This window comes from Aphis gossypii, chromosome 2 (genome assembly GCF_020184175.1).
Source record: "Aphis gossypii isolate Hap1 chromosome 2, ASM2018417v2, whole genome shotgun sequence".
Taxonomy (NCBI): domain Eukaryota; kingdom Metazoa; phylum Arthropoda; class Insecta; order Hemiptera; family Aphididae; genus Aphis; species Aphis gossypii.
The window spans coordinates 30,131,545-30,148,621 of record NC_065531.1 but is presented as its reverse complement, the minus strand read 5'-3'; the positions used below and the strand labels follow the sequence as shown (position 1 = coordinate 30,148,621).

General features: G+C 29.1%; 1 protein-coding gene across 1 annotated transcript in view; it reads right to left on the bottom strand.

Moving 5' to 3' along the window:
• Window positions 1–17,077, bottom strand: part of LOC114127343 (uncharacterized) — a 29,750-nt gene that overhangs the window by 2,654 nt on the left and 10,019 nt on the right. Inside the window, exons 2-3 of the mRNA XM_027991551.2 lie at window positions 10,520–10,637; window positions 52–162 (exon numbers count right to left, since the gene is read on the bottom strand). Of these exons, the coding sequence (XP_027847352.2) occupies window positions 52–162; window positions 10,520–10,637 (229 nt within the window). The remainder of the gene's footprint in view (window positions 1–51; window positions 163–10,519; window positions 10,638–17,077) is intronic.

Sequence of the window (17,077 nt, the reverse complement as noted above, 5' to 3'; positions counted from 1 at the left end):
GTTGATTAATTTTAAAACTGTAAGAAATTACTATTATCTATGTAAACATACGCAATCTGGTCATGGCGTCTTCAGAAAATTCATGTGTCTGATTTTCTGGATCCAGGAAGAAATAGTCAACATTCATACAATGTGTTTCAACGGGACTCAAATAGGTTTCAACTGAAAATAAATAATTAATAATTTCAATTAATTATATGAATCATATATATATTGTTATTTTATCTACAAGCGGCGACGATTTCGTTTTCATATTGAAACACACTATTCTTCTTTTACTGTTTTTTTTTAATTTGCAACGCATTAATTTATTCAACAACAAAATTAATTGATTAATAAAATAGTTTCTCATTCCATTTATTATTTATAATATCATTCATACATTAATTCAAACAATTTTTCTTTCTTTAGTTTTATTATGATATTATGTTTAGAATCTAACCTTCTTTTCCAATATGGGTTAAAGTCGAAAGTAAGTCGACTATTATATTTCAACAATATTAATTAAATAAGTACAGAATTTTTCATTGTTCTCAATAGATATTGAAATAATATCAATATACTCATGTACTAATAATATGATAGTATCTATTTTAAAAGTAAAAACGTACTGTTAAATTTTAATTTTTTTTACGAAAAAATGTAAATTATACTTAGGTACATAATAACTCAAACATTTTTTTTTCTATTTTACTATACAATAATCAATAATTCGTATTCATAGATTGTCCTATTTTAATATTTTATTTTTTATAAACAAGAAAAAAGTAAAGTGATTAATCACTTATCGGAAAACAAAATATAGGATACCGGGTACATACTAAATTATTTAATAAAACATATACAATGGTACACAAAGGTATTTCTCAAAAAATAAAAATAAAAAATTATATTATAAGTTTACCTAATATAATCCTAATATGTATAAGGATCATCAATATTTGATGATCTGTCACTTAAAAAATGAAATGAAATTAATATAAGTATTTTCCATTTCTTTAAAGTAGATACGACATTGAAAAAAGTAATAACTATGGAGTCAATTTTTCTGCAACTTTAAAACAGTGCCAAATATATTTAGGATTATTCTCAACTAGTATATTATAATTATTGAAATGTATTGTTTTGAATATTTACACATACTGAGCAAGGTCACTAACATATTGTAAGAATTTAAATAATTTAATAATTTATATGCTTTTGTTATTATAATATATTACTATAAATTAGTAAATATTTGTCTAATTATATATTACCTCAATTATGAGTAAATCAAAATTAGAACGAAGCTCTCGGGTATATAATACTTATAGATACTTATTTAAGTTTAAAATTATTTTTTACATACTGAATAGTGCATAGTCAATAAGAAAAACATTAAGCTATTAAACTAAAATATCCATTAAATTGATGAAGACACGTATATACATATTAAATCAATCCGATAATAGTTCATGAAATGTTATAATAGATATTTAATTTTGGACGTTCTAATTGAAAACAATATTGTATCTATTCAACGATAAGTTTTCATTGCGATACGTAAGAAAGACGCGTGAAAAGTAGACGTAATGAATCTAATGGAGAACAATAGAAATTGATATTTTTTTTTTCAATAGTGATAATATAAGACTTAGGAATAGAGTGAGGTCCAGAATCACGTTATATTTTTATTTGTCATTAAATCGAGAGAAATTCTAGTCGTCGGTATCTATCTACGATAATTGATTATTATTAAAAAAAAAAAAAAAAAAAAGCGACGGTACAGCAATAGAAAACTTCGTGGATGGTAAATATCGTCGTCCGTCCCATCTATACTTATTATAAACGTCACGTCTAGATAATTAGAATATGAAAACGAATTTACCGCATTCGCTGGGTCGTGTGATTTCGTCAGAGCGTTTGGTACTTATTGGAAATACACAACGGGTTAACAAAAACAATATTATAACGTCTGCGTGATAGGATTTCAATACAAATAGACGATAGGCGCCAATAGCCAACAGGTAGAATTAACTTCAATACTACTATTTTTTTTTCAGATAATCGTTGGTTCGCGTGAGAGAATAAAACCTGCGGAATATTATCAAAACTCGCGGTCAACTCTGGACAAGAAACTGGTTCTTTTGGGTCACGCATCCTAAACGACCTAAACGATATTATAATAATATGCAACCATTCGAAAGCTCAACTCTAACTATTGGATAATAATATTATCAATGTTAAGCCACGATTCAGTGAACACCGCGATGATGATATTATACTCGCGTCACATACGAGTAGAAACCGGAGATTTCGAACTAGTCGATTTGTTGTTTACACTGCAAACATTATGATGTACCCATCACATTACATAATATAACACGAGTTGATTTGTACTCGATTTTCTCTCTCGGAGGACTTACAATGCCGGGTATTCCTTTGACATACTTGTTAATTACAATGTATTATTCTCGCCACCATCTATCTGTGGCATTGTATTATAGTCCGTTTCGCAAATATGCCATGTGTTCACGCTATTTTACCGTGCGGTCCGAACCGTATCGAATATTGGACCAATTCCTACGAGGATATTATATAGGTATTAGATACCTATTTTTAGTTTACTTTTAATTTGTCGAATATTACGTTAACACTTCTACAGAGGTTTGATTATCGATCACGTGCCTCCGTAGTAGTTTCGTTTGTGTTCTTTTTTTATCAACCCACGTACATGTACAATAATTTGGAATTATCAATTCGCATAAAATATATGTATTGCATTATTATTATTTAATTTTCATTAGAAATATTTGGACGGCATATAACTAATATAAGTACTATAATTAGTCTTTTTTTTTTTGCATTTCATGGTGAAAAATACATTATATTTTTCGGAAACGTATTCGTACATTAAAATCTTGTTCCGGTCAAATTAAATAATAAGATTCGATAAAAATTAAGTTTTTCTGACTAAGACCTTGACCTACCACAATTTAAAATATACTTTGATGTTATGAACTTATAATAATATATGCGATATTATACGTGTACATAATATTATAGTAATATATACAACTTATGTAGGCACCTACAGGATAATATACTTGTCATTTGGATGTGATTATTATTTAAATTATTAATTGCTCATTGTTCGCTTGTATTAAACACGCGTGGGTGACTCGTTTTAGTGTATGAAATATTAAGTAACATTTAATTGACAAACTTGTTAATTTATTCTTAAATTATTTGGACAGTTGAAGCTACACTGAATTCTATGATGGTTATGATAACACTTTCGTTGATTTTTTTTTTCGTTACTAACACAAAGTGAAATAATATTAACACGTTGTTTTTTTTTTACTATTTTATTATTATGTGTTATATTTATATTATAATCATTAATAATGTTTTCCCAGACACTTAGAGAAAAAACAAAACCGTTATTAGTGCAAAATTTAACCGGACAAATAGTGTGAAATCATGGAATCTCACACTGCAGCACTATGCACGACCACTTTCTATCGGTCGCTAAAACAAAAAGAGAAATAATGCATTCGTAGACGATCGAAGGAAAAAAAATACCTCCGCAGTAATAATAATTCCCCTTGTGGCTTTTTCTTTCGTCCTTTTCTCTTGAGGTATACCTTTAAACGCGCACACGATGTGCTACTAAACGTGACCTTGGTTGACGTCCTACAGAAGCAATTATGGGGCACAGATGGAACCGGTTACCGGTGAGCCCCTCACGCACGCGCATGGAATGTGGGCAAGTCTCTGAGAACCGGTACAGGCAGCTGATGCTGAATGCGGACACTCCTAAGAATATATAAATGTACCATATATGAGCCCCGGGATGTCGGCGGGCTCCGTGCTAAAATTATCGTGATGGCCATTAGGTGTTCGCGTCAATATCATAGTAATTTGAACTAGTTGGACTATCCTTTTCTTCTGAGAATTTTACCCAGAAATTTTACTCTCCGACTCGACGATATGCAACAATCAACATAATACGTTTATTTTTGTTAATCTGGTATGATTTTTGTTGTTGTTGTTGTTGTTATTGTTATTGTTGACATACATTTAATAAACTGTAGCAGTATGGTAATAGCGTGTATGCGAGTATAAAAACAAAAATGTCCAATTTTTGAGAAATTTAGCATATTTTTGGTTGGTAAACAAATAATCAAATTTTAAAAATTTCGGAATAACGTAGAACGCGTTTTATATTGAACGTAACCTAACACACATAATGAATGTATATAATAGTATATTGATGCTATTACCTATTATTTTATTTTATAATATAAAATTTTTATTTAGTAAAATTAAGATAATTTTTATAAATCATTACTCGGTCTATCAAAAATATTTTATACAATAAGATTATTATCTTAATAATATAAAATAGTTACGTATGATAAAACCTGCACAGGAATAATAGAAAAATGTATGATGGTAAACATGATATGATACAACGATGTAATACTTATTATCTGCACACTTCCGTTCGATAAAATAACTTTAGATAAATTTAATTGTGTTTTGAAGCATCTAATACTATCATTACTTTTGATTATAGAATAGACTATTTTATTTTACGTTGAAAAATAATCCTAACGTTCGTAGAACGTATATAGATACAAATTTATAAAATGTGAATACATTGTAATGAGTTAATATCCATACGGAATTTAAAAAATACATATAACATCAAGTTATTTATACATTTTTTTTATAAAATTAATTTTATTTTCATAATCTTAATCCTGCATAAAAAATCGGGATATTATGCAGTCGTGCAGTTACTTTAATGGTAAAAACTATGGTAATATTTAATACAACGATTTTTTTAATATAAAATTAGTAAGCAGTTTAACAGAAATGAGTGACATAATTTATTTAGCTGGTACTATCTAATTATATAATAAGTTTCAACTTGAAAATACTTTACTGCGTGTTGTATAATTTACATCTGTGAACTGCTAAAAACATTTGAAGTGTGCAATGTTTTATACACTAAAAATTTTGAGTTATTTACGATGTACTAATAGGTTCAAAACTGTTAAGTAAATCGATAAGAAAACATTTTTTCTTATAGAACATGCATCAAACTGAAAATTCAGAAATAACAGAACCCTAAAATATAAACTGTTATGTACAAATGACATGGTTTTATCTAAATTGTTCCTGTTCTTATTCATTAATAATATATGATATGCACGTTGTTGAACAGGAAGAAATTTAAATCCAAACACGTTAGTGGCATTAAAAAACAGGTATATAATAATATGGAGAAATATTTATAAAAATTCATAAATGACTAACCTGTTCGAACGGTAAAATGTAAACTCATTACGATAGAATTATTTATTATTTAATATTTAGTGGTTTTTTAAGTAAGTAACACAGGAATATGTTTAATGATTTCAAAATAATTCGATTCAATATCTGTAATTTTAATTATTTGATAATCCGTTATAATTTATAATTGTTCGAATAGGTTGGTATTAAAATAAGATAAATTGTCTTCTTTTTATATTATACAATTATCATAAAATAATAGTAAATCAATGACTAATCAAATTTTGAATACATAAATGTTTTATTTAACTGTACTTAGTATTATATAATAAATACTGAACACAATACTGAATAATATATTAATATGTTTAAATATTTGCTCATTTTATTTTTTCCCACTGAGCACTGTAACAATAATTTTAATAGTTATTTATTCTTAGTTTAAATCAATTGTATTCATTTTCACATAATATGCAGAAAACTCAAAGAAAGAAAAATTTGTTTCATTAAAAATAAAAATAAAACTATTATTTATCTATCGTAAAATTTAAGCCAGAAAATCATGATGCTATTTTATCAACGCTCGCGCCGATAGCAATTTCCACTCGTTTAAAAAACCGCAAACGCCAAGACGAAAACTAAATGGTACCTAGACTAATCGAAGATTCAAGCAAAACCGGTCGAATGAGGTTATACATCACCACACTGTTATTATTTTATTCGTATATTTTTCTTCCGCTTATAAAACTGTGATTAGTGAGTATATAGTGAATACTGTAAGATTGCAATGCAGTGTAACTAGTAAAGGAAACAAAATATGAGAAAGCTATTTAATAGTTTTCGTCAACATACTTTAACTATTTAATGAAATTTTTGACTTTGACCAAAGCGAATTTATACATCCACTATCTTTAAACGATTTCGTATAAACACGAAATTACAAGAACCTATTTTAAATGATGAATAAACAAAAACATTTTAAAAGTACTAGCTAGGTGGTCCTTATTTATTGATGAAGAAAATAAAAATAAACAATTTTTATAAGCGTATTCATTAATTTAATAATTTAGTTTTGATTAAATTTAATAAACATATAGCTCACCCACTGCACGTACCACGTAGTCGAATAATTGCCAAAAAATATCTGTTTAGTTAGGTTTAATTTAATAAAAATATTTATATTCCATTATTGTAGGACTTAATATTATGTATAAAAATGTCTCAAAAAAATTCTAGTTAATCTATAGTTTTCTAAAATAATCAAAAAGTAAAATGTAATACTTAATTATTCATTTATTTAGAAAGATTAATTTTTACGGTTATTCAAATATATTTGACATTTTACGATCGGTTTATTGTATACAGTACGTAAATTGTAATCTACATTTATCTAATTACGCAATCAACTATAATAAAATAAATATTTGTATTAGTTTTTTTTTTATTATAGTCGGATTTTATCCTTTTGTGGCACGTGAAAGCGGCGAACTGTTATCCCAAAAATCAAAATGTAACCAATTATACTTTCTTATGGTAATGTAAAAGTTCAAAAAAATAAGGACCCCTAATATATTGTATAGGTAAATATTATTTAAATGTTTCAATTTAATTTTGATGTATAACCATACAAGGTATACAAATATAGGTAGTGACCGTGTTAGTCAAAAATATAATATCGTAATCAGTGATCACAATTACTTTTCTTTTCCCAACGCATATTTGATTTATTGCTTTCACATATCGAGTGAACTAGCTGATGACTGGTGTAAGGATTGCTGATTTAGCCGATCTACACGGAAGGCAAAGTCTCTCGTTTTCTACTCAGTGTATTATAATAATATCTACCGAATAATATAGCCATAATGTAATATTATAATATTATGTTATGTGTGCGCGCGCGTTACTCGAGACCGTACGAAAGCGGATGAATCGGTCCATTCTCGAGAAGATGATTTTTTTCTTAAGCATGACATTATAATATTATAATGTGTATTATGTTCTATATATTCTATGTACACTGTACATAATATAATTCGTGTTAAATAGTAATAAAAATATTAGATCCTTGGCCGACGACACACACGCGTATGTAGAAAATTCTCAGTGTGCTCTATTGTGTTGTGTCGTTACGTCCGTTTCGGTTCTGTGCGAGAGCGACTTACAGCCTAGCCGTAAACTATAATGCAACTGTATCATAATGGTAGGTACCATATAATATGTACCTGTATAGTGTAGTGGCGACGTATTTTTTTTTATTATTCGTGGACTGTCAGTGACGTAACGACGGCGCGAATACGATTGCGACAATGGTCGGTTTTCTAGTAATAATGTACATGGTTTTTTTTGAACGGAGAAGGAAACACGGCTCACGAGTGTATTATTTTATTATTAAAGACACTCGTGTCTAATAATGTATATATATTATGTAGTACAGCGAATAATAATATATTATGGGCGCAAGCCGCCACCGCCGTATTCTGTTATAACGCACTGTGAGGAGAGAAATCGAAATTAAAAAAAAAAAAAGACTTACGTCCGTAATTAATAAACGAAAACTTCTAGCGTGCCGTACAGATTAACTAGACGGTCATGCAAAGTGAATATGTGACAACGTAAATAGAGCATAGACGACCGAGAGATATATTATAATACATCATATAGGTAAGGTACCTATAATGATAATAATAAACGTCGTGCGCACATTTGTATTCAATATTCATTTATCAGGAATAGTACAATGGGTGTAGGTGGTGCAACCATGGAGGAGGTGTTCTCCAGATCTCCATCGCTCCCACTTCGACATTAAGCTATATTTGAGAGTATTATCATCAAACGATATATTTTATTCTACATCAGTCTTAATAATTATGGCGATATTATAATACTATATTATTTAAGTAAGTAAAATAAAAAAATAAAAAATATACATTTTGGACCTACCCCCACCAGTCTCGATTGCGCTGTTATAAAGATAACTAACCAAGGGCACTCACAAAAATTTTAACCAGAAATGGTGAATCTAACCATAACATATTATAATATAAAATTATTTTTTACGTTTCCGTATTGTGTGTATAATTTATTACAATGAGCTTGGTAAAAAAAAATATCGTTTTCAATGTATATGAGATGTTCTAGAGCTTATACTTTTTAACATTCAACTATTATCTAGTAAACAATTATTTTCTTCGCTGAAAAAAAGCTTTTTTATAAGTGTTTATAAAAATATACACCCTCTACAAACAGCAGTACACACGACCAGGTTGATGGAGAAGGATGAGAGGATAAGCTGACACCCCTGAGGACACCCTTGTACCTAATATTGTTATGATTTGTATTTTTATTGAGTACTTTTACATCATTCTGTGTATAGTAAGCTAGCCTGAGATTAAACGAGAGTGATTTAGTGGCTCTTCGAACACATTCAAATCCAATATTATTATGTGAATTTTAATGATAGTCGTATAATTTATCATTTTTTTTAGTTAACATTTCTGACTTATGGGGTTTTGTGAACAAAATCGTTCGAGAACCACTGCAAAACACGAACAAAAATTACAAAGTGTAGGTATATCAGAATATTTCGCAACAACTTTATCAGCGATCGCGAGAGTTTCACAACCGGTCAAAAATCGGGACATTGAGAAAATCCTAATTAATAATTTTGTATCATGGGTTAACATCAGTACAAAAGATAAACGTGTGTATAATCATTATAATCATATATTATAATATTATACTGTACGATACATCTCAAATTCTCACGCTGCCGCGATCGTGTATTACAATACTATAAATATCATTATATTCATTAACCTCGCTTGTTTGCGGATTGAGATATAGGCACTACTACAATGGATCGTTTAAATATGTATTACTTTTATTTTGTTTGTTCATCGCGAGACATTGAAAATTCGACGTTTCGTCTGACGGGTTCACAAATCGTACAAAACTTTTGCGTAATGGTTTATGACTCGCTTCTTTATTGTTGTTATTAATCGTAATGCTATAACACGCATTTAACGGTAAAGTATGATGTTATTATGTACATAGCTATTATTTAGATGTGATTGAACCCGCGTCGATCGATTTTTATCCGTCTTAGATGATCGACGAAATCATCCGTGATGACATCAGCTCCTTGGGTGTAAAGAACTGAATTTCGATAAATACGTGATATATATATATAGTTATAGTTATTACCCCAAGTATGTTAATTACCTTTTTTTATTTAACAATGAGTTTATTAAAATTAATATTTTTTTTCATTTTTTATTATAATTTTTCAAGGACCATATTTTCAAATACAAAAGTAGATTATTATCTAATTTAAGGAGTGCCCTCTGATGAATGCAAATTTAAGACGTTCAACGAATATTATGCTCGTTTTAATGCAACAATATCAGCACATGCAACAGTGTTCTGTTTGTGCTCTATTGTAATACCAATAAATAATATACCTACATTTAAAACAATGATGGAGTTCGCAGTTTAAATGTCGGTCAAATTTGTAAGGTGCATCATACCTACTTATTCAAACTCCTGCATTTATTTAACTGAGATGATAGTGATGCCTTGACAATTTCAATGTTAAATCTTTATTTGACACGCCTTATTACACAATCACACTTAAGTTTTTGCACTTATGTATGTACATGCCTAATAATATAGTGTAACCATTTGAATATTATAGTATAAATACTTAATATGCAAATAATATAATATAATATCAATATTTATACTATTGCAGGTTACTGTTTACAGGTAATATGAATAGCGGGTAGGTAACATAACAAAAAAAAAATTAAATAACACGGTAGCATTCTATTTTGCTTTAGCCTTCTACTATTCAACCCAATTCCAATAATAATACAACACACAAATATTTCAACGAGACTGTATTTCACAAATTATTTGTATTATTTTTTTTTTCATCTCTTATAGGAATTCATGTGAATGGTTATTTTTTTTTTTTACCAATAGTCGATATTTTTCTGTAACCTGTATTTACCGTGATAAAATATTATAACAAAAAAAAGAAACGTGACTAGTAACCCGATAAACCGATTTGACTGCATCGAATTTTCAAAGTACCCTTATCTATAAGATGCTATATATTACTGAATTGCCTGTGTATATACCTGCTTAAACAGTATACACATCTATACTTCCGAAATGCGCGGTTTACTACTTTTCATAATACAATATATATTATTGTGTCGGAAAAAATATTTACCTGTTGGAGGTCTGTCCTTGGGATAGCATATTCTAAACAGACCCTTCGTCCTTGTGAAAAAGAAATATTTGTTCATTTGTTCGAGTACTGAAGTTTGACTACGCTGATTAACGGCATTCTGAAAAAAAAAATGTAATAAATAGAAATTAAAATACTGTGTTAAGGTTATACGTTTAAAAATAAATTGCACATGTTCTATTTGTTCGTAACACCATCATCACCTTAAAATTAACATTTTAAAATATCATAATGCACGTTGTAAAATACAGCTTTTCTTAATTGGAAATTATGCTTTGCATTATTACTGTTGTTCTCCAAGCCATAAATTTAAAAACTACACGGTTCAATTATTGCGCGCACATCGCATTTGTTTTATACACTGGAATTAATAACATATTATATAGTATCGTTCGAGTATACATTGAATGCGAGGCCCAGTAAACTATTACATTTTACAGCGAGATATATTCATTACACCTATTTTATAATCGCATTATATTTTAAAAATACAATAAAATAACTGTATTATTGCACGCGTTTCTGACGACCTTCGTATATATTATATACAAACTGATTCACAATGTACAGCTTTGATGGGCAGCATTACGTACGTTCTAAATATTCGAAAAACATTACGTAGAAAGTACTCATTCAAAGACGCTCATTCAACGATATTATATTGTTATTATTAAAAGCGAAATTAAATATAGGTTTAGTGGCCGAGCTGAATACAGCAGAACGAGGATACTTAACTATCCTCGATGAACTCTATAATATAATAATATTGTAGTCGCCGTATGACGGTACGCTTGCATTTTGATTATTTGCACATTATTTTACCGATTTCTCGTTTTCTAGAAATGGTTATCGTACGTAATTAATTTATTATTCGATGAAATCGACCCACTTTATCGTATATTTTTTTCCTTATTTTTTTACAATTATTGTCATTTGGCTTTGTGTCGCTGTCAAAATAGCTTCGCGTCTTTATTATTCTTTTGACCATATCACGGATTTCTTTGGATTTTAAAATGTACTCGTATATTATGTTATTATATAGAGGGGACCACAATTGTATGGTACACCGACCTCGACTCGCATATAGATAATATAATGTATTCGAAACTGCGCCGAATATTCGGTATTTTTTTTTTTTCACTAGCGCTTCAAATCGCACTACCCGTCGAGACCAATCGAAAAACAACCTACATGTGACATTCATGTTTGCACGCGTCTAAATAAAAATTCAGTTTAGTGATACAAAAAAATGTATAGAGTTTTAAAATCGACTATATGGATTGGGGCACGTACGCGAGGGATGTTTTTGGTATACAAACATCCAATAAAATGTTTGATCGTTTATTTTTAAAAAGTTCTTAATATCTTTTATGAATTCTAAGTAATCAAAATTTAGGTAATTTTGTGATTTTTATTATGTAAATATCTATATAAGTACCTATACATTAAAAAAAAATATATTTTTGTAAAAATATATTACTTCATTTATAATAATAAATATCGATGGTGATGTGCAAATTATTATAAATATGTTTCTATGTCATTGCTAACAAAAAAACAGTCAAAGTCTGTATTAAAATTAAACGTTAACTCATATTACTGCTTACGTAATAAACTTCGACGAAAATTATATTATTATTTTCACTATAATAATTGTTTATTATTTTCTAGTATATTATGCAGTGTTTAAAATAATATGATCACTGGTATAGAATCGATTTATCGTAAAATAGTTGGTTTCCACGAACATTGATTTTTTTTATGAAAAAAAAAAATAATAAAAACGCGAACTGCATTCAGAATTTACTTAGAATTTCGATACTTTATACGTTTTATTACACATATATAATAATAATTCACTCTTTAAATTATTTGAAAAAATCATCATGACTCTATGATTCATGATTATTTATTAGTTTTAACATGAATATTATGACCGCTGTAAAAACTCGGGGCCGTTTATTCGACGTATTTTTCATTACGTTCCCAACAATACTACCGAATCACAGAGAATTCGTAGATGTTTACGAACTATTCGCGATGTCAGTGCTTCGGTCGTTCTATACAAAACTATGGTACATAATCTCGACTGTAGTAGAGAGGAAGCGAAGAAGAGGCGAAGAGTATTAAAGTGGTGATTTTGATAGTGCATATATAATAACATAAAATTATCATAAATAATTTATACTTTAAACTCGAGATTAAAAACTAATGTCATGACGCATTGGCGATTCACAACGAAGGACTTGCAAAACAGCTAAACGTATGTACCTATGCCAAAACGTAGTTCTATAAAATATTATTTGAATTCGATAATCAAAATATGACGACGAACATACTATATTAAACGGATGAAAGGAAGTATCGACCTAAACCATGTGTTATCGAATGTTTATAAATATAATACAATATACGCATTACAAACATGATGCAATCCATGTCACGTAGTACGAAAATCTAGTCCCTGAGTGTTGTCAGGTCTATTTAATAGGTGGGATATCTATACGCGTGTAATACGAAAATACCACGTGCGTATAGCGTTTTAACGGTTTTTATAATCTACCTGTAATACTATTTTTTGTTTGCGATACTATTCGCCTTTATCCGTTGTAAATACATCATTATCTTGAATAGTCATGCTTAATTGTATTCACAGTTTTGTTGAGTTCGCGCACGATTGAAACTATCATACCTACTGTTATACGAGTGTGGTGAGTAAGAGGGGATGGGAACAAATTGATCAGCATTTTTCTATATTTTGCAAAATTTGGCAGACGATATGTCAACAAAAATTTTTATTATATTATATTTTTTATAGATATATCAATAATAAGATTTACAATGTATGTGGGATAAATAACGGTGAACCAGTAAAACGATTTTTGCAGTTTCTATATATAGTTAACCAATGACACGAAAACAAATTCTGAGCGTCTGAATGCATGTTTTATGAATTAATTTATTCATTTTCGAGTTTGTTTGGAAGGTTTAACAGAAAATATATCGTCATAATCAATATCAGATTCATATTAAATCACGAGAAATAATAATTTGTCTGATATTTATTCATACATTTGTAATGCATACAACGTAATATGTTTTTGTGTTACCCGCTTATATAGGTATGCGCACTGGGCGAGCCGGTCGAGCCAAGATTCAATCGTAAATATTTTAGAAGCACAGTGCAATTTAGTATTTACGTGAACGTTGTGTTATAATTTTTAATACGAATTGTATAATATAAATGTTCACGAAGATCGTGAAAATTTTATGTATCGTAATAGTATAATAAAATTTAAAATATTTGTAGATACCCCTGTATTATACCAACTCAATGAACAAAAATGATGTCTTCGATAACTACATTATATACTTAATAACCATAGGTTTTTTTATTGTACTAAATTGTTTAATGTAATACCAGCTACATGTTATACCTGCGAACAAGTATTTTCGAAATCCACTGTAATAAAAAATAAATTGAGGAGTACAATGCACCAAGACTAGCTGAATGATCTATTATTAATGTTTACTGAACCAGAACTAACATGTAGTGTTGATATTAAGTATTAACAATATAATTTACGAGTTCAAACCTATGCAAAATAAGAGAATTAATTTATAATCTTTCTTTTATTATGGTTATTATACAATAAAAAAACAATAAATATATGTACCATACATACCATAATATTATATATATATATACTTATACACATACCTATTATACATTTGATTTTTAAATTTTAAGCAAAGATTTTTTTTATGTTAAGTGTTCTTGTTATTATACATGATTAGATTTATATTTGATTGTTTGATACAATTTCAAAGAATTTAAAATTTTATTTTATTTATCTTATTTAACTTTACTATTTATTTACCTAGTATTGTGTACTGTTTGATAAAATACAGCGAACTTAAATATTCCATACCAATACTTTGTTATAACAGATGCAGGAAGGAAATAATAAAATTGTACCCGGGACCGGGGACAGTAATATCCTAAATATGCCGTACAGCAGTGGGCGAACTTCAAAGTAATAAAAAGTACACGGTAAAGGTGTGGGAAAGGGCAACCGACTAGTGACGTAAGAAAAATTTGTAGGATGCAAAAAATGACGAACAGATTTGATCGATAGCTGTAGTCAATCATATTTATACACCTACCTATATCATCCGGTCGTACGATGACGATACGGAGACGAGGACCGTCGAACGAGAAGCGATTCAATATAATATAATACGCCTGACAAATATATATAGGTACCTACACCTATACCTAAAATATTAAATATTATAACAATAAACACGACGATATTCTAACAGCACCGTTCGTTTTGTTTCCGGTATCGTCGCGTTTCCGGTACGATATATCACCGTCTGTACAGTGCAGTAGTCGCGTACACCGCTGCAAGACGCGCATAAAAATTATCAATACACGATATAATGTACAACTGTAACCGTAGTATAGGTACCTGTCTATAGTCTATACCACCTATCTATGCACTCGAGACTCCACCGCCACCGCCGCCACCGTCGTCGTCGTTGCAACAGCAATCGTCGATGGCTCAACGACCTCGTATAGAATTCTGAACGGCCCGACGCGAGTGGTTCCAGCGGTGCCGACGGAATACGTTATGCGCTATAAAGAATGCGCGTCGACGCGCTATTGTAAACGACAATATATAATATAAATTATAATAATATTCTTGTACACAGGTAGTAGATAAAATGCACAGGGTGATCCGTGGCGTCTGTGAGACATGCTGCGCGTATTTCCTCTGCCGGTTTTCGATTAGAATTCGGTACAAAAGAAAAGTCTGACTTTTTACGTCTTTTACTCGACCTCGACCGTTCACAATATATTTTAATTCCGTACACTGAAGCGAAAAACTTTTGAAAATAATTGAAGTATAATATCATATTATATTATATGCGTCCAATAACCGTCAATACCGAAAGACCGTAGTTTTTTATTTATAAATAAAGTTTATACAAAAACACTCGAGGACTTCGCTTTTTTTATCATTTTTTTTTTTTTTTGTTGGTGAATCGGTGCGCTACGACGAGGGCAACTCGCTTTTCTTATCTAACCCCCGCAACACATCAAACTATTACTTCAATATTTATAAATTTTCTCGAATACAGTCCCAAGAAAATAAATAAATCTCATTTCATTGAATTAATAATCAGTACAGCGGGTTAAACAAATCACCCTGTATATTTGTATCATACAGATAGACTAACACTACTTTGTTTATTATAATGTCCAATGAAGCGTCGTATTTTTGATATTATTTTTCACGTCGTATTTTTGTTATTGTTATCAACTATTATTTATTAGATATGTACACTTTTTATTTTATTTTTTTTATTTTTATTTGTATTCCGTCTCACTCGATTCCGTGCTGATAACGGTAACGTACACAAAGATAACAGTTGACAAAATAAATTATTAATTATGCTTGTTTGTACCTACAATAACTACTAGCTCCATAATCATTTCGATGGATTTTTAATTTCCACAAGCCAATCGTATATTATATTTCAGCTATTTGCTACAACACGAATAACATGTAAAAATCTACGATCCATGGATTGAATCAGAATTGTGAAAATATCATAAAATTAAAATTTTTTATTGGTAGTATAAAAAAAAAATTATAATTTTAAAAATGTTATTTTAAGAATAGTGAAATATCTTATATTAGGTAGGTAATTATTAATTTAAACATTTATGAAAATGCGAGTCTGTTGTTTTTAACAACGAAATCAAAGTGTTAACTTGCGTGGAAATATCCAATACTTTAACTCACTCAACATGTTAATAATACAAAGTACAAACTCAAATAAAGGCCATAAATTCTATAAGTGAAGAAAGATAATATTATATTTATAGCATTTACCAGAATGAACAAAAAAAAAAACCGTGAAGTATATACGAACTGCAGTATAAATATAAATTTCAAATGTGGCCCTTAAGGGTACATTATTGTTTATACATCTGGTATAAACTATTAAAACATACTATCTGAACCATTGAATAAGACATTTGATAAAAGTAAAGTACTGATGAATATTGATGGTAAAGGCCGGATCGCTATCACTAGAATATTTTATTGCGTACACGCCCGCATTTAATAATCTAAGTGTTTTAATCGTATAAAATTATAAATTTGACAGCGATTATAACCCTCAATTATTTTTACTACCTATTTGAATATCATATCATATGATAAAAAATACTGATTTTTATTAAATGTATTATATAATATATAAGATAGGTATAATATTAGGTATGTGATGGTAATAATAATATGCAATTTATTTTTAACACAGATTTAAAATCTATACACAACAGTTATACGTTACATTTGTTCATATTATAATATAATGACATAATAAGTACAATTAGTACATACTAATATCATAGGATTATATTACACTAGAAAACTCGTATAAAACGTAACAGACATTTTTTTTTCCGTTCTGTTGATGAAAATACTTCGTTTTAGGCCAATGATTATGATGCAAATTTCC